The sequence below is a fragment of the Leopardus geoffroyi genome, chromosome D4 (assembly GCF_018350155.1).
Source record: "Leopardus geoffroyi isolate Oge1 chromosome D4, O.geoffroyi_Oge1_pat1.0, whole genome shotgun sequence".
In the NCBI taxonomy this organism is placed as follows: Eukaryota; Metazoa; Chordata; class Mammalia; order Carnivora; family Felidae; genus Leopardus; species Leopardus geoffroyi.
The window spans coordinates 44086952-44106678 of NC_059342.1; the positions used below are offsets into that span (position 1 = coordinate 44086952).

General features: G+C 40.4%; 2 protein-coding genes across 8 annotated transcripts in view; one reads left to right on the forward strand and one right to left on the reverse strand.

The window, feature by feature from the left end:
* Positions 1–384: 384 nt before the first annotated feature.
* On the reverse strand, positions 385–8141 carry LOC123592708 (basic proline-rich protein-like). Its single transcript, XM_045468059.1, has 3 exons — positions 6809–8141; positions 499–783; positions 385–465 (listed from the first exon to the last, which is right to left on the reverse strand). Exon 1 carries the CDS (start codon positions 8139–8141, stop codon positions 7455–7457), a length of 687 nt encoding a protein of 228 aa, XP_045324015.1. The 3' UTR covers positions 385–465; positions 499–783; positions 6809–7454.
* Positions 7549–19727, forward strand: part of DENND4C (DENN domain containing 4C) — a 124218-nt gene continuing 112039 nt past the window's right edge. For all 7 annotated transcript variants that reach the window (XM_045469357.1, XM_045469358.1, XM_045469361.1 and 4 more), the window contains exon 1: positions 7549–7650. The gene's annotated coding sequence lies outside the window, so the exon portion shown is untranslated. The remainder of the gene's footprint in view (positions 7651–19727) is intronic.

A 19727-nucleotide genomic window follows, 5' to 3' on the forward strand; every position in this document is an offset into this window, starting at 1 on the left:
CAATGACCATAAACATGAAGGCTGAAAATTGGTGATGAGAACAGACGCCTTAAGGGCTGTTAAATTATTTGATTGATTCACCAACAATATTTATGGATTATTACTGCTTTTCTAGCCTCGGATACATTAGTGAATAAAATAAAGTTCCTGTCCTATGGAACTTATATGCTGATATGATAGTAAACACATAAATATCCAGTAAATGTCAGTGACCAGAGTATGGGGAAAACGTAAAACAGGGCAAGATGATATAATGTGACTGTTGTTTTAAATAGGGTAGGCAGGGAACACTGAATTAGCAAATGCTAACCATTGTTCCTACCAGAAATATTTTCCTGAGAGACTTTGCTCACATTTGCTTCAACCAATCAACATATAACCTCATTTTATGTGTGTTTCTGTTTAAAGAAACCTTATTTAATATATATCATTGATTTATTAACATTGAACTCGTGGTCAAAAGCACTGTAAGTCATGCCTGAATACAGCTTATCTAACACATATTTTCTCTGTAAGGTGATGGTTTTATCTCTGCCCAGTCCCTCCCAAAGCTTTCCCTTCTATACCATTACTGTCTTTCTGGGTGTCGAGTCCCTCTGACCTGATCCTGGAAAACTAAAAAAAGCTGTTGTTTACATGCACAATGTGGTTAGGTGTTCAAATCTCAGGATACAGGCTTATATTCTTTTAGTCAAGAGTCACAGGGGTGCTTGGGTGGTTCAGTTAGATGTCCGGCTTTTAATCTCAGCCCAGGTCTAGATCTCAAGGTTGTGAGTTCAAGCCCTTAAAAAAAAAAAAAAAAAAAAAAAAAAAAGAGTCACGGCTATATGCAGGCTGATGCCAATGGAAAGACCACATGCCTCAATGGTCAGACACACAGCTGAGGTGACTGCTTCATTTGATGTCACATAACTGCCTGTTGTGTACCACTAAATGGCAACCAATGGTCTGTAGGCAATGGTCCTTTTGTGGCTCCCCCAGTACTGGCCTCTGAGAGTGCTGGACAGTTCTCCCAATGCTGATGCCAGCTCCATTTCTTCTCTATTTTGCCAAATGACATCTTCCCTAACCCCTAGTTCAAGTGATCCATCTTTGGATCTGGGGGTTGAAGAGGACATCATTTGGCAAAATAGATAGATTGTGGTGCCATATAATGAAATGAGGTAGCTTAAAAAGGAATATTTGGGGGGAGATGCCATGTAGGGAGGGAAATAAGAGTTGTGTTTTGAACATGTAAAATGTTAGATATCATTTAGACACTGGAGGTAGTTTGATGGCTAAGTACATAGCTCAGAGAAATTGGGCTAGAGAACTAGAGTTGGGAGAACAACAAAAAGAGGTTGAAATTATTCTGGTTTAGTGATAGCTTCTAGTATTCAGGTCATTTTCTCCTTTTCTGTGTGAAAGGAGCCATGAAAGTAGGGGAAAATTTGAGTAGGTGTTAAAGGGTATCGGCACCAGATCCCAATTATTTTTTTGCCAGGGCATGTAAAACAATACTGTGCTTATTAAACTCACATTAAATATAAGCTAGAAATTGGCTATTAATTTTGAGATTTTTTAGGCAGTCTCTGATTGTTATGTATTATAGGGTCTTTGATCTGAATAGTGAAACATCCTTAATAATTTTTTTTAAAGTTTGCTTTGAGAGAGAGAACAAGCAGGGGAGGGGCAGAGAGATAGAGAGAGAGACAATCCCAAGCAGGCTCTGCACTGTCAGCACAGAGCCAATGCAGGGCTCAAACTCGCGAAACCGTGAGATCATGACCTGAGAGGAAATCAAGAGTCCGACGCTCAAATGACTGAGCCACCCAGGTGCCCCATAATAAAGTAAAATATTAATTAAAATAATTTTTAGTGATGAGAATGGCCTTGTGCTTATGTTTTTTAAAAAGTCCTTATCTTTTTTTCTTATTTTTTTTTTTTTTTAGAGAGAGAGTCTGTGTGCATGCAAATAGGGCAGGGGTAGAGGAAGAGGGGAGAGAGAATCTCAAGTAGGCCCCACGCCCAGCACAGAACCTGATAAAGGGCTCAATCCCACAACTGTGAGATCATGACCTAAGCAGAAATCAAGAGTCGGCCACTTAACTGATGGAGCCACCCTGACACCCCAAAAAAGTCCTTATTTTTTAGAGCTACCTGCTGAAGTATTTACAGTTGAAATGAAATGTCAAGTATTTGCTTCAAAATACTTGGTGAGGAGAGGGACGTGAGGAAGGGGATACATGAAACCAAGACTAACTATGAGTTGAAGCTGGGTGATAAACACAGAAGAGTTCATCATACTATTAGTTTTGTTTATGTTTGTATTTATTGTTTTATTTTCTTTTGTTTTAAAGTTTATTTTGAGACAGAGAGACAGAGAGAGCGAATAGGCGGGGGAGGGGCAGACAGAGAGGGAGAGACAGAATCTCAGGCAGGCTTCACACTGTCAGTGCAGAGCCCAATGTGGGGCTCAAACCCATGAGATCATGACCTGAACCGAAGTCAGATGCTTAACTCACTGAGCCACGCAGGCACCCCTGTTTTTTTTCTTAATAAAAGTTTTTTTTTTAATTAATCTTTGAAATACAGAATACATATATTTCTTGACCTATGGTCAGGATGATTTGCTATGATGTGAGGAATAAAAGAATTAAGGCTCAGAAAAAGGTAAGCAGGTTAGAGTTGAACTCTAGTCAGGATAGGCAACAGTAAAAGTGGGAAACTAGGAATTTACCTGGATGGATGAATGTAGACGTATGTTAGTTAGGGAGACTAACCATATTTGGAGGTGTTGGGTGCTAGAGTGGTGTTCAAGTGAGCCCAGACACTGTTCCCCAGGAGTGGGGAAAGCCTGAGGGTAGAGGACTATGCCCTCGACTTAAAATCCTGTAGGGAGCCCATGAAATCCAGCCATGGACAGCTGGTCTTGTGTCTCAGATATTCATATAAGGTGTCTTCTTGTCAACCTCTCTACCCATTATTTCTTTCTCTGTTTTTCTCCCTTTGTTAATCCCTACTCTTCTTTATGATGTTAGGACATTGTTCTCAGGATCGTTTACTCCACTTTGACTCAAGACCAAGAGCCTTGTGCTCGTCCTTCACACTGCTAGTCCAGCTATGTTTGGCCCGTAGGCCTAGAAAGAGAATTGGATGAAGAATATGCTGAGTAACTCCAAAAGACTCTCGATGAGGCCATTCTGTGAATGATGATACAGAGTCCACAGCCAGATAAAGATACTGGAGGGGGGCACAAAGAGAGTGTGCTAATGCTCCCTGTGGAGAGTAGGACACACTGGGTCATTTAGATATCATATGAATAATGCAGATCTTGTGTTTGTTGATATCATTCTTACTTAAAACCCTTTCCAGAAGTATATCAGAGTGCCTGTGGGCATGAATCAACAGGCCTTCAAATCCTATGTTTTCAAAAATGAAATGAAGAGTAAGGGGCTGGACCCAAATAACTCGCCAGTGTAGAACATGTGGATTATACATCGGAAAGTAGAGATCAGGATCAGATTTGCATGCTGTGGAGTCTATCCTAGAGAATCGAGAGTTAATTTATTTTGACTGGGAAAATAAAGAGCTAAGAATTTATGAGTTTCTCCTCCATACTCAATTATGAAATCACCAAAGCTGATCTTGCCAGTGCAGAGTCTGATGCTAGGCTTGAACTCACAAACCGAACTGTGAGATCATGACCTGAGCCAAAATCAAGAGTCGGATACTCAACCGACTGAGCCACCCAGGCACCCCGCAAGAAATATTTATCTCACAGTTTCCGTGAGTAAAGAAAGCAGAAGCAGCTTAGTTGGGTGATTCTGGCTCGGGGTCTGTCAGGAGGCTAAAATAGAGGTGTTGGCTGTGGCCACAGTCCTCTCAAGGCTCAACTTGGCAAGGATACACTTCTGAACTCCTTCACAGAGCTGCCTGATGACATGGTAGCTGGCTTCCCCTAGAGTAAGCAATCCAGGAGGATAAGAGAGAAAGAATCCAAGAGTGAAGCCACAGGTTTTTTTAATAGCCTCATCTTGTTAGAGACATCTCATCACTCCTGATGTATTCTGTGTGTTAGAAGCTAGTCAATAAGCCCACCCCACACCCAATGTAAGGAGATTACACAAGGGCATAACGCAGGAGGCAGAGATCATTGTAAGGTACAATGAAAGGCTGCCTATCACATATGCTAAGTATTGATTACTAGACTGGTCTGTTTGACATTATAGCTTATTATAAATTAATAAATGATCTTACTTCTTGTGAATATCATTTTACCCACTTTACACATAAGGAACATTAAGTAACTTGCCAGAGAAGTGAAAGAAAGTGAGGGAACCATGATTTACGTCAGTCATTCATCAAATACTTTTTAAAAGTCTATCATATAATGGGGCACCTGGGTGGCTCAGTTGGTTAAGCCTCTGACTTTGGCTCAGGTCAGGATCTCACGGCTTGTGAGTTCGAACCCCACATCTGGGTCTGTGCTGACAGCTTAGAGCCTGGAGCCTGCTTCTGATTCTGTATCTCCCTTTCTCTCTGCTCCTTCCACACTCATGCTTTGTCTCTCAAAAATCAATAATTAATAATTTTTTTAAAAAAGTCGATCATATGTTGGCTATTCTGAATTTGAAAGAGAATATGACATGTGAGTACACATGTGACATGTGAACCTTGCTCTCACAGGCCTTACAATCTAGTATGGAATTCAGACATTAAGAAATTGCAAAAATAATTAATTACAATAATCAGAGTAAACTGCTAGATTCATAATGCTTCTGTTAAATATGGAGTTGAATAAAACAGATAAAAAGGAGTACAGACGTGTAAAGCTCTTTGAATAGTCTTGTGAAAACCAATGTTTAGAAGTTTTTCAAGGGAACAAACAGGAAGAGGACAATCACTTGGCAAGCTGTAGCACTGAAAAAATTTTGCTTATTTCAAGAAAATTTTCAGCATTTCCATTAAACTCTTTTGCGTTGCTCATCCCCAGAAATCTGCAGTGACCATGCCCAATCAGATGTCTGTATTCTCCTCTTCAATGGGCTGAGCGATTCTCCTATGCATTCCTGCATCTATAAAGGCTCAGCTGAAACCATACTATAAGGATTATAACAATTATGTTGTTATTGGGCTCTCCAGTTCCCCTCCCATGTTTTAGACTCAAGTATTTACATGTTAAAAATTAAAGTGAACTTATTTCAATTCTGGATACAAAAGATTGCAGTTGAGAAGGTCCTTGAATTAAGGACTTTCAGATCCAAGAAAAGCTACTGAAACAAAAATATTGGGCCCAAAGTATACAAGTTCATTCATGAAATTAAAAAAAAAAATATGTTTATTTATTTCCTGAGAGAGAGAGAGACAGAGTATGATCAGGGGAGGGGCAGAGAGGGAAGGAGACATAGAATCTGAAACAGGCTCCAGGCTCTGAGCTGTCAGCACAGGGCTCAAACTCAGGAACTGCTAGATCATGACCTGAGCCGAAGTTGGATGCTTAACCCACTGAGCCACCCAGGTGCCCCCATTCATGAAATTTTAGGTAGACAATGATAATGAAAATCTACTATACATCTATAGGGCAATTAAAATAATGAACAAAGTTAAAACCCACATTGCAAATTGAGAAAAATCTGTCAAATAAATGGAAGAGATACACTGGCTTCTTCCATTTTTTATTTCTGTGGTTGCAAAAACCAAGAAGAAAAAGACTATCTGTGTTAATGAAATCTACCCATTAAGACATCTTGTCTATATTAAATGCTTTTAAACAATTAATTAATATGACTTGAGAAAGTAAGGACAAGAAGTCCATAAGCTAACTGTTCAAGTCCTAGTTGTCCAGATTGTCAAAGATGGGTCCACTGGGCTCAAACTCACTCCAGACTATTACTTAAATTAGCATTATTTCCACTGCTATGCATTTCTACAGAATCAATTTGGACTGCTAATGTAGTTAAGAAAACAGTTTCCGGGTGCCTAGGTGGCTCAGTTAAGCCTCTGACCTCAACTCATGATCTCAGGGATGCTGAGTTCCAGCTCCGCGTGGGGCTCTGTGCTGACAGCTCAGAGCCTGGAGCCTGCTTCGGATTCTGCCTGTCTGTCTGTCTGTCTGTCTCTCTCTCTGCACCTCCCCCACTCACAGTCTCTCTCTCTCTCCCTCAAGAATAAATAAACATTAAAAAAAAAAAAACGGTTTCTGCTATTGGCTGCAAAACTCAAACCATTCGTATATACAATAAACTTCAAAAGTAAACGGACAACAAGGCGCTCATGACCGAGGTCTAATCTTACACTTTTTGGCAAAAGGGCAGATTGAATCAAGAAAGTAATTCTCAGGAAAATGATCATTATATATGTATATACTCATCAGATATACACAAATATTACCAGTTCTAAATTTGACCTGTCATGAAATCTGTGAAATCATTCGCCATTTACTTTTATTTTTTTTGCCAGGAGGTAAAAATCGTTTCAAACCACTTGCTTCTTCCTGAATAACTAATTGTTATTCTTTCTCACTGGAATAACTCCCAAATGTTGTCAAAAATATTTTGCAAAATTTGCATGGAGGCGAAAGGAATTTGCGTGCATCCATGTAGACACGGAGCCTAAATTTAGGAGGCAGGAGAGAACTGGTTAAACAACCCATTTCCACATTCGGAGTCCCCATCCCGAAATCTCGGCCCAGGTAGCGACACGGAGCGCGGCCAAGGACTCTCTTGGGGCGCTGCAGCCGGAAAAGGACTTCGAGAAGCCCCAGTCGGCGGGTCTCTATCCGGCCTCAGAGGCGCCCCCCGTCATGCGTGGAAATTTCAGTTCTCACCCCGGAAAGGAAAACTTCTCGTCCAGAGACGTGAATCCCGCTCAGCATTCTTCTCCCAGGGCTGAGGGACTCGGCGTCCCTTTCCCCGTTTTTGATAAACCCTAGAGGAGCAGCCGCCACCTGCCTGAGGCCGGGGCGATAAACCCACACCACACAGAGTCGGAGCCCCGCAAGAAGGGAAGCAGAGTAGCGCCCTGGGCCCTTCCTTCATTCCCAGCTCCTTTTCGGCGAGGGACCCGCGGAGCGAATGCGGAGGAGGGGCTCCAAGGGGGCCGGGCTGGGACCTCGCGCCCCGCGGGGGTCGCGGCGGGAGGCGGGGGGAGGGGAGCAGTGACCGCGCGGCCTCGGCCCTCCCCGGGGGCGGGACTCTAGCACTGCCCCGCCCCCGCGGCCTCCCTTTTCCACCCCTCCCCCCACGCCCTTTTCCACCCACCCCCGCAGTAGGAAAGGGAGAGGGAGGGGGAAAAGGAAAGTGCTGCTCTGTGGAAAAGGGCGGAAGGAGGGGGAGAAAAAAAGAAAAGGGAACAGGAATATGGCCGTCAGCTGTCGGGGCGGCACTGCAGCCGGCTGCTACTAGGCGACCCGCCGCCCGCACCGCCGGACCCGGGAAAGCCGAGGCGCCCGCGCGAGCTCGCGCTCCCGGCCGTTATCGCTGCATGCGGCGCCCCTCGAGACCGAGCCCGTCAGGCGGCGCAGGCGCAGATCGGGCCGTGGCGGCGGCGGCCGCGGGAGCAAGTCCCCCCGCCCGGCTGTGGCGAGGGCGCGCAGGCCGCGTAGCCGGCGCTTTCATGCCCCAGCAAGGGGCTGTGTCTGGGTGGCACTGAAGGTGGAGCAGGCGGCAGGTGAGTCTGCGGTGGAGGGCCTTTCGCGGACGAACCCTGCGGCGCGCCTCCACTCGGCCCGCGCTCCCGGGCTGAGAGGGCGCCGGACAGGTAGCAACTCGGAGGGTTGAGTTCCGATGGCCCGCCTGCGGGGGGTAGCCAAGGAGGCGGATAGTGGCCAGGGCTGGCGTTCCCGGCCTAGTTTCTCCGCTGTTTCCGGGGGCGGGGAGTCCCTGGAGCCTGCGGGGTGTGATGATGGGGGAGAGGCCGCGCCAGGACGGGCCTCCCCGCGCCGCCCGTCCAGGCTCCAGAGAGCCACTCGCAGGACGCGCGAGGGGTCTGGGCCCTGGGGACCTCCGGGGCGACGGCCGTCTGGGAGGGGGCAGGGCGGGGAGAGGGCGGGGATTGGGGCACAGGGGGCGGGGAGCTGGGGCAGGGGTCTGGGCGCTAGGAGAGACCTGGGGGCCCGGGCAGGTGTCGCAGGTGAATTGAGGGCATTTCCTCCTCTGCATTACCGTGGCTGAACCTCAGGGCTTCCTTGTGGGGAATGACTTTTCGGAGGACTGGTTCCATTCAACTCCGAGTGACTAAACACAAATAAAACCAACTAATGAGCCCCTAGAGCTGACTTGTGTAAAGAGCTGTAACTTTTCTACACCGAGGATGCTGTACTTTCTTTTTTCTTTGGATGTTTCGTGAACCTTTTTCCCTCCCGAGGACCGTCTCATCAGAACAAATAAGGAATGACCCAGTTTTTAAATAGTACCCCCGCCCGGTCCCATTATGTGTGTGTGTGTGTGTGTGTGTGTGTGTGTGTGTGTGTGTTTTTTCCCACACGGGAAAATTTAGGGCAGTTACCGAAGTCACTTGTGCAAATGTGAGGGTTAAGTGTCATCTCCAGTAATGAACTGTGTGTGTTTTTGCCGAAGAGAGATTGTCAAGCACTGTAATCTGGGAATTTGATTTACTGAGACTTTAATCGTGTGCAAACTCGTGTTAAGTCGCTAGACTCCAGTTTACGTGGGGATAGATCTTCCTTTCCGGTTTAGAAGGTGAAGGATATAGTAGAATATAGGAAAGAATTTTAGTGCTAAGACGCCAAGTTTTCTAGAAGTACTTGATCTGAGGCTATGGTGTGAAATGAAGCGCATTGTTTATGATGATCTGTGTGCACATGAGAGCAAAATCACTATCAAAAGGGAAACTATCTTTGAGCATTAAAGATTGCCCGTCAGTTCTTGATCAATATAACCATGAAAAAAAGCCCTTATATTTTATTTTCTGCCCTGTTATTTGTATTACTGTTAAAAAGTTGGTTAACTGTCTTGGTGTGAGACTGGAGACTCAGAAATGAATTTCGATTTGTATCCATGAGGATGATCTGCCTCATACAGGCTTGCTTTGACTCCTTTTTCTAGCAATGGCAAACTCAATCCACACTTTCCCCTACATTGATATCTCCTGTGGCAATTTTGCAAAAGAGTTGATTTTTTGTATTACAGATTTTAGTGAACTGATAATAGGCCAGGTGACTTTGGCCATGGTACCTCACTTAGTGTACTACTGTTTAGACTTGTTAATTTGGATAATAGAAAAGCGATGATGTTAGAAATGTTGAAGTTGTATCTTGGAGTAATTTACTCTTGTATAATTTGTAAATGAGAGCATTCTGTTGTTGAGAGTAAACATAGTATTTTGTAGTATAAACTTGAGTTTCCAAGCTGAAGAAATTGGCAGTAGAGATGGTGTGTGGAGAGTGTTCTTAAAACGCAAATGTTTTAAATTACAAGGAACTGCAGTGATGTGTAGGCTGTAAAAATTCACATTGCCAGACTTAGAAGGTTATTTGGTTGAGGTGCTCTCTATAAAGAAACATGTTAAGTATCTTCAATAAAAGCTAATTTGTAGCTATACACAAGGGATTTTTGCATGATAAAGAAACATAAAGGCACCGTTGCTCTTTATGTCTCTTTCAGTTATGACCAGAACATGTCATATTTTCTTTGGAGTTTCCTGCCTGGATAGTTACTGATTTTGCATTGGCTCTTCTTGCTGCTCAGTTAGAAAGTTAGGTTTCAGTCTTAGTCTATGTACAGGTTGAAAAGAAAAAGAAAGCTGCTGAGTCAGAGGCAGGTTGTCTTATTTGGTCTTTCTGATTTGCAGCAGGGAATTTCTGTTATAATTTCAATTTCCGATATAATATGCTTGCTGAAATTTGGTTAGTGAGGGCAAATAAGCTTTCCTAATACACGAATTAAAATTTCATCTTCTCTCAGCTGGTGCCAGGAGTTTTCTCTCCTCTTGCAGATGGTCGGTTTGACCGACTCAGTAAATGGGATGCCTTGTTGGGATGGAAGATTCCTTTGTAAGGGTTAAAAATTGGGGAAAATTTTACACAGTACAGCGAGCGTAAAAGTGTAGGTTTAGCATCAGATTGTAGGAAATTCCAAAATCAGATAATTTTATTATTTGAAAATTCAAACAGTATATTTTGGGATGAAATTAGGTAGTTTATAAACTTAAAATTTTTTTCTACTTATGGCAGTACGTAATACATATAAATAAGTGTAATAGAGCTTAATGTGCTGCTTGAAAACTTTTTATTGGAAAGAAATATAACATGATTAAAGGAAATTCCAAAGGGAAAAAAATTGATTCTCACATATCTTACATTTTTCTGTATTCTTATTCTATTTGTATAATATATTAATCAGTAAAATATACCAATCCTACCTATACTTGTGTATGATTCTGTGGGTAATATTCATATAGTTGTCTTTTTAAACATCACATTTTCCCCTGGTGCTGCATATTAATATTATTTTATGGTTTTGTAATAGTCCAAAGTTTTACTGTTTCACAGTGGATTTAACTATTTCTATGTGTTTTAGCATTTTACTAATTCCACTTTATTACTCTTAAATGATGTGATAATGAAATCATTTTGCTAATATGATGGTTCAAACCAAATTACTTTTTAAACTTTTGAGGGAGTAAGCATTCTTTGAACTGTTTCATTTGCAGTGGATTATTAGGGCTCCTATAATATAGTATTCAATTGAAAACAGAATTAAAGATGAAAAGCTGTAGATGTGTATGACTTGAATTTATTGAGTACATATCAAAATATAAATTCACAGTTCTCCCTATTACTGACTTACAAGTTTCTATGTCTACTAATTTTACTTTAAAAATATAATAAGTAATATTCTTATAGGAATTCTTTTTTTTTAAGTTTATTTATTTTGAGTGTACATGCATGCAAGTGAGGGAGGGGCAGAGAGAGAGGGAGAGAGAGAGAATTCGAAGCAGCTCCATGCTATCAGCGTAGAGCCCTGACCAGAGGCTCGAATCTGCAAACCACAAGATCATCACCTGAGCCGAAATGAAGAGTTGGAGGCTTTAGTTACTGAGCCACCCAGGCGCCTGCCCCTCTTATAGGAATTCTTTTTTTTTTTTTTTTTTGCAGGAATTAATTTTATTTTATTTTATTTTTTTAATATGAAATTTATTGTCAAATTGGTTTCCATACAACACCCAGTGCTCATCCCAACAGGTGCCCTCCTCAATGCCATCACCCACTTCCCCCCCCCCCCCCCCCCCCCATCAACCCTCAGTTTATTCTCACTTTTTAAGAGTCTCTTATGGTTTGGCTGTCTCCCTCTCTAACTTTTTTTTTCCTTCCCCTCCCCCATGGTCTTCTGTTAAGTTTCTCAGGATCCACATAAGAGTGAAAACATATGGTATCTGTCTTTCTCTGTATGACTTATTTCACTTAACACTCTCCAGTTCCATCCACGTTGCTACAAATGGCCAGATTTCATTCTTTCTCATTGCCAAGTAGTATTCCATTGTGTATATAAATCAATTTCTTTATCCATTCATCAGTTGATGGACATTTAGGCTCTTTCCATAATTTGGCTATTGTTGAAAAGGAATTCTTAATAATTAAAGTAATATTGTGAAAAATAAATAAAATAAAGTAGTATTGTGGGACATAAATGTTTTTCAGTGTATCTTATTTCAACCAAATCTACTGTTTACAAATCTAGATTTAAAATCTTTTGACTTATACAAGAGTAATTTTATAGGATTTTAAAAGTCTTTGTAATATTTTATATGATTCCTTGAATCTGGTTTTTTATTGTGTATATGCAGTTCATATATATCTTAATTTAGGGATTGCTTCTCGGCCTTTTGGCTAAGATCAAGTGTATCTTAATTTAGGGATACTTAGATCCTAAAAGCATAGATGTTATGAGTCTCTTTTTAATTATGGAAAAAAGAATCTGTTAAATAGGTACTGTGCTATCTGCTAGGGATAAAAGATGAATAACATACAGTCTAAATATTAATGGCTAAGGAGCACTTGGGTGGCTTAGTCGTTTAAGCATCCGACTTCCGCTCAGGCCATGATCTCTTCGCCTTTGTGAGTTCTAGCCCCTCGTTGGGCTCTGTGCTGACAGCTCAGCCTGGAGCCTGCTTTGGTTTCTGTGTCTCCCTCTCTCTCTGCCCCTCCCCTGCTCACACACTCTCTCTCCCTCTCTCTCTCTCTCTCAAAAATAAACATTAAAAAAGGTTTTTTTTAAATATTAAAAACTAGTAAGATAAACAGTCTTATAAATAAATATCATAGCTACAACATGACATATCCAGAATAGAGTAGACTTCTCTATAGGAGCAGGGGGAGGTCCCTAAACTGTGTCTGGTGTGGATTAGAGAGTGTAAATTTACATAGAAGGAGGCATTTGATTTAAAACTCAGAGAATGATATGAAAGGTACAAAGTAATGAAAACATGGTGGATTTTATTAAAATACAAGTAATGTAGTGTGGGGGCACAGGTAGTTTGGAGGGAAGTGGAGAGTAAGCTGGAGGGGAAAGCAGGGGCTATGTCATGAAGGGTCGTAAAAGTCAAATAAGAAATTGAGACTGTACGTTGTAGGGAACAGAAAACCATGTAATGATTTTAGGCTGTTAAATATCTTTGGCTCAATTGTATGAAGGATGGATTTGGGAAAGCAGCTTGAGTGAGGCTGCAAGTTCATCAGTCAGAAGATCTTGAGGGCATCCAGGTGAGAATTGAGAACAGCAGTGGTAGGGATGGAAAAAATGAATACATTGAGAACTATCATGTAATACATACATTTACTCTGGCTCAGAAGCCTTGTCTCTAGCCATATCTTCTCCTTGTCTTCTTGTCCAGTGTGTACCTGTCACACCAGCTAACTTTTAGATTCTTTCTCTTAGAGCCCTTGTTTATGCTATTCCATTTACATGTTAGTTTTTCTGAGCTGTTTTTCCTGATCACACTGTCTATTTAGGGGGAAAAGTTATTATCATTCCACTTAGTTATTTTATTCTGTAGAATTTCTTTTCTTACCTGCCTTCATATTTGTTTCCCTTACTAGTTTTGGAGGTTGTATATGATCTGACTCCTTTTTATTTTTTGTAAGTGTGGGTCTATTTCTAGTTTCTTTTTCTGTTCCGTTGGTGTATGTATTTTTTAAATATTTATTTATTTTGAGAGAGCGACAGAGAGAGAGCACGCGAGCGAGCTCATGCGCATGCACATGCAAACAGGGGAGGGGCAGAGAGAGAGGGAGAGAGAGAATCCTAAGGAGGCTCCACACTGGCAGCACAGAGCCCAGTTCAAGGCTTGATGGCAGAAACCTGGAGATCATGACCTGAGCTGAAATCAAGAGTCAGTTGCTCAACTGACTGAATTTACACAGGCGCCTCTCTTGGCCTAGATTCTTATACTAATACTATATTGTCTTTATTTCTTTATAGTAAGCCTTACAGTCAGGTAGCGTATGTCCTTCAACATTGTCTTTTTTCAACATTGCTTTGGTTATTTTGGATCTTTTGCATTTTCATATAAACTATAGACTAAGCTTGTCAGTATTTACGAAAAGTCTGATGAGGAGAATTGACATCTTAATAATATTGAGACTTCTGATATTTTAACATGTTATATCTCTCTATTTATTTAGGTTTCTTTAGTTTTTTTTCTCTGCAATGTTTTTGTGATTTTCCTTTTATAGGCTTTGTATATATTTTGTTCAGTTTATCCTGAAGTATTTAATGTTTTTTGATACTTTCCATTGTTAATGAAACTGTATTTAAAATTTTTTTCTTCAACTTTTGTTGATATTGTAAAAGATACAATTGATTTAGTTGTCTTACTAAATTCCCTTTTTTTAATTCACTTTTTAATTCTAGTAGCTTTCAAGTAGATTCCTTACGATTTTCTTCATACACAGTCATGTCTGCAGAGAAAGCCATTTTTGCTTCTTATTTCCAGCGTATGCCTTTTTTTTCTTCTTGCCTTATTGCCACTGCTAGATCAGTAGTATTCACTAGAAATATAATGTAATTTAGAATTTCTAGTAGCCCCACAATAAGAGGCAACAATAAGTCAGTCATTAAATGTAATACATTTTTTATGTCATTACCTCTAGCATATTATTCACATGTGTAGTAGTTTCCTCAGCACTGTCATAACAAATTACCACAAACCATGTGGTTTAACAGAACAGAAATGTATTCTATCTCAGTTCTGGAAACTAGAGGTCTGAAATCAAGATGTTGGCAGGTACATGCTCCCTCTGAAGGCTCTAAGAAAAATTCTTTCCTTGCCTCCTCGTATTTCTGATGGTTGCAGGCAATCCTTAGATACAGGGCTATTGAGAGTTTCTCTTTCTTCTTATTTCAGTTTTGGTAATTTGTGTGTTAAACATTTTGACCATTTCAAATAAGTTGTTGAATATATTTGTGTGAAAGAAAATATTTATAATATTTCCTTGTGATCTTTTTAACATCTAACAGTATACCTTTCATTCCTCATGTTAGTAATTTCACCTTTCACTTTTTTCTTGATTTAGAGTTATTGATTTTTTTTATTGCTATTGCTTGTCCATTTTCCATTTTATTGATTTCTGCTCTTTTTATTTTTTTCCTCTACCTTTGGTTAATTTGTTTTTCTTTTTTTAGCATCTTAAGGTGGACACTTATATCACTGACTTAAAAACTTTCCTGTTTCCTGGGGCACCTGGGTGTTTGTGAGTTTGAGCCCTGCATCCAGCTCTGTGCTGACAGCAAGGAACCAGCTTGGGGTTCTCTCTTTCCTTCTCTCTCTGCCCGTCCCTTGCTTGCATGCATGTGCACACTCTTTCTGTCTCTCAAAATCAATAAACTTTAAATAAATTAAATAAGTAAGTAAATAAATAAAAATTTCTTTTCTAATATAAGTGCTTAAAGCTATAAACTTCCTTCTAAACATTACTTTAGCTGCATTTTACACGCTAATTTCTGTTATTTTTTTTAATTAAAAAATTTTTAAATATTTTTGAGAGAGGGTCAGAAAGTGATCAGGGAGGGGTAGAGAGAGAGGAGATACAGAATCTGAAGCAGGGTCCAGACTCTGAGCTGTCAGCACAGAGCCTGATGCGGGCTTGAATCCACAAACTGTGAGATCATGACCTGAGCTGAAGTTGGATGCCTAACCGACTGAACCACCTAGGTGCCCCTAAATTTTTTTTTTTATAATTTTAGAGAGCACGAGTGGGGGAGAGGGGCAGAGAGGGACAGAGAGAGAGAGAGAGAGAGAGAGAGAGAGAATCCCAAGCAGGCTCCATGCTCAGCACAGAGCCTAACATGGGGCTCCATCCCATGACCCTGGCATCATGACCTGAGCTGAAACCAGGAGTTGGATGCTCAACTGACTGAGCCACCCAGGTACCCTAATTTCTGTTATTTTCATTCAGCTCAGAATATTTTCTAACTTCTCTTGTGATTTTTTTTTCTTTGACTGATGGATTATTTGGAAGAGTGTCTTTTAATTTCTGAATACTTATGGAATTTTATAAGATGTCTTCCTATCACTGATTCCAAATTTAATTCCACTGTGGTCAGAGAACATGTTGTGTATGATTTATATTTTTTAAAATTTATCCAGACTTGTTTTATGGGCCAGCATCTTGTTTCTCTGAGTGAATGTTCTATGTGCACTTGAAAAGAACTTGTATTTTGCTGTTGTTGGGTGGACTTTTCTATAAATATCATTTATGTCGAGATGATAGTATTCTTCAAATATTATGTATTCTTGCTGATTTTCTGTATGCTTATTCTCATTACTAAGTGAGGAGTGTTGGACTCTCTTTAATTGTGGATCTGTTTATTTCTCCTTTCAATTCTGTCAATTTGCACATGAAAAGATGCTCAACATCACTCATCATCAGGGAAATAAAAATCAGAACTACATTGAGATACCACTTCACACCTGTCAGAATGGCTAAAATTAACAACACAGGAAAGATGTTGGTGAGGATGTGGAGAAAGGGAACCCCCTTAAACTGTTGGGAATGCAAACTGGTGTAGCCACTCTGGACAATAGTATGGACACCCAAAAAGTTAAAAATAGAACTGTCTTATGACCCAGCAATTGCACTAGTAGGTATCTGTCCAAAGGATACAAAATTACTGATTTGAAGGGGCACATGCACCCTGATGTTTATAGCAGTATTATAAAAAGTAGCTAAATTATGGAAAGAACCCAATGTCCACAGACTAATGAATGGATAAAGAATGTGTGGTATGTGTATACATACATATATACATAGATACATGCGATGGATACATACATCAAAAAATGAAATCTTGCCATTTGCAATGACGTTGATGAAGCTAGAGTGTATTATGCTAAGCGAAATAAGTTAGAGAAAGACAAATACCATATGATTTCACTCATATGTGGAAAAAAATGTTTGTAATGTTTATTTTTGAGAGAGACAGTGTGCAAGTGGCGTAGGGGCAGAGGGAGAAGGAGACATAGAATCTGAAGCAGGCTCCAGGCTCTGAGCTGTCAGCACAGAGCCCAACCTGGAGCTTGAACTCATGAACTTCGAGATCATGACCTGAGTCAAAGTCAGTCACTTAACCGACTGAGCCACCTAGGCGCCCCTCATGTGTGGAATTTAAGAAACAAAATAGATAAACATAGGGGAAAGGAAAAATAAAAGGGAGGCAAACCATACGTGACTCTTAACTATAGAGCTTAAAGGTTTGGAAACCTCTGATCTCTTTTTACCGCTTCTGTAGTTTAGCCTTTTCTAGAATGTTATGTAAATGGAATCATGTAGTAGTTAGTCTTTTTATTTTTATTTTTTTTAGTTTGTTTATTTGTTGGGAGGAGGCAGAGGGAGAGGGAGAGAGAGAGAATCTGAAACAGGCTCCATGATGATGTGGGGCTTGATCTCAGGGACTGTGAGATGACTGCCTAAACCGAAATCCAGTCGGAGGCTTAACCAACTGAACCACCCAGGGGCTCCCCCACAGTTCTTTTCAGATTAGCTTCTTTCACTTTGCAGTATGCACTTAAGGTTCCTCCATGTTTTTTTTTGCATGGCTTGAGAACTAATTGCTTTTTTTCACTGAATCATCCGTTGTATGAATGTGTCACAGTTTGTTTATCCATTTATCTATTGAATGACATCTTCTTTGCTTCCCGTTTTTGGTGATCATGAATAAAGCTGCTATAAACATTGTATGTAGGTTTTGCATAGACAAAAGTTTTCAAACACATTGGGTAGATACCTAGGAGGCTGGCTGCTGGATCATATGGTAAGCTTACCTGTAACTTTGTAAGAAACCATTAAACTATCTTCCAAAGTGGCTGTTCCATTTTGCATACCCATGAGCAGTGAATTTCCTGTTTTTTCTATATTCTTATCAGCATCTGGTGTTAGGTCTTCTTTTTTTTTAATTTTAGCTACTCTAATAGAGGTGTATTGGTATCTCTTTTAAGTTTGCATTTCTCCAGTGACACTGAGCATTTTTCATATACATATTTGTCATGTGTATATCATCTTTGGTGAAGTATATGTTCAAATCTTTTCCGTATTTCTTTTTTACTTGTTGGGTTGTTTGCTTTCTTACTGCTGAGTTTTTTGCATATTTTGTGTACCTGTCATTTATCAGATATCTGTTTTGCAAATATTTTCTCACTCTGCAGCTTGTCTTTTTATTCTCTTCACAGTGTCTTTTACAGAGCAGAAGTTTTTAATAGATTCTACCTTACTCATTTCATGGATTGTGGTTTTGCTATCTAAAAACTCATTGCCAGGGACGCCTGGATGTCTCAGTCGGTTAAGGGTCTGACTTTAGCTCAGGTCATGAACTCATGGTTCGGGGATTTGAGCCCCATGTCAGGCTCTGTGCTGATAGCTCAGAGCCTGTAGCCTGCTTTGTATTCTGTGTGTGTCTCTCTCTGTGCCCCTCCCCTGCTCATGCTCTGTCTCTCTCTTAAAAATAAATAAACATTTAAAAAAATAGTAAAAACTCATCGCCAAATCCAAGATCCTACATTTTCTTCTGGAAGAAAGGTCTATGATCTATTTTATTTTACTTACCTGTTCATTTTTATTTATTTATTTTTAGAATATTTATTTATTTTGAGAGAGAGAGAGAAAGAGCATGACCAGGGGAGGGACAGAGAGGGAGAGAGAGAATCCCAAGCAGGTTACGTGCTGTCAGTTCAGAGTTGGTCGTGATGCTTGATCCCACAAACCAGGTAGGTGATCACGACCTGAGCCAAAATCAAGAGTCAGATGCTCAGCCTACTGAACCACCCAGACCCCCCTAGGATCCATTTTAAATGATTTTTTGTAGAAGGTATAAGATCTCAATCTAAATTTGTTTGTTTTGCATATGGAGGTTCAGTTTTCCACCACTATTTGTTGAAAGACTATCCTTTCTCCATTGAATTGCCTTTGCTGTTTTGTCAAAGGTCAGTTGTGTCTTTGTTTAAAACATTTCCTAGAGGTAGCTTAGAGTTGAGTCTTATTTTTGTTAACCCAGTCTAATAATTTCTATCTTTTATTATTTATTTATTTTAAGTGTTTATTTTGAGAGAGAGAGAGAGGGAACGTGCAAGTGCAGGAGGGGCAGAGAGACAGGAGAGAGAAACTCAAGTAGGCTCTGTGCTCAGCCCAGAGCTGAGGAGGGGCTCGATCTCATGACTGTGAGATCCTGACCTGAGTCAAAATCAAGAGTCTGTCGCTCAACCCACTAAGCCACTCAGGCACTACTCTGTTTTTTAATAGGTGTTGTTTGGCCACTTAAAATTAAAAAAAAAATCAGTTTTATTGAGAGATCTAATTTATACATCATAAAATTCACCCATTTAAAAGAAACATTTCAGTGTTTCTTAGTATACTTACAGAGTTTTGCAATCATCAGTGTAATCTATTTTAGAGCAATTTCATCACCCCAGAAAGAAATCTTGTGTTCATTAGCAGTCACTGTCTAATCCCTCACTCCCCAGCCCTAGCCCTTGGCAACCACTAATCTATTTTCTGTCTCAGTAAAATTTGCCTATTCTGGACATTTCATATCAATGAAATCATACAATATGTGATCTTTTGCAACTAGCTTCTCTCATTTAGGATAAGGTTTTTGAGGTTCATTCATGTTGTATAAGTTTTTAATTGTGGCAAAATTGGGGCGTCTGGGTGGTGCAGTCAGTTGAATGTGACTTTTGCTGAGGTCATGATATCACGGTTCGTGATTTCAAGCCCCCATATCAGGCTCGCTGCTGTCAGCACGGAGCCTGCTTTGGATCCTCTGTCCCCCTCTCTCTGCCCCTACTTCACTGTGCTCTCTAAAAAAAATCAATAAACACTTAAAAGAAAAAGACTTCATTGTGGCAAAATTCACATAACATAAAATTCACCATTTAACTGGGTGGGGGATGGGCGAAATCAAATGGGTGGAATGGGCCCAACCCCATTTGGGTCACCCTAAAATGGGTGAAACCCCAATTTCATGGGGGTGAAAAGTACACAGCATAGGGAATATAGTCAGGGGTATTGTAATAGCATTGCATGGTGACGGATAGTAGGTAGACTTGAGGTGAGCAGAGCAGAATGCAGACTTCTGGAATCATTATGTCGGGTACCTAAAACTAATGTAACATTGTTACATGGTATCAACTATAATTTTAAAAAATAGTAAAAAAGTCCCATTTTAACTATTTAAGAATGTACAATTCAGTGGGATGTAGTACATTCACAATGCTATACAACTGTTACCACTATC

Excerpts from the sequence above, each read along its gene's own strand:
- LOC123592708 (XM_045468059.1), bottom strand. The coding sequence starts at position 8,141 with ATGCAGAGGAGGAAATGCCCTCAATTCACCTGCGACACCTGCCCGGGC.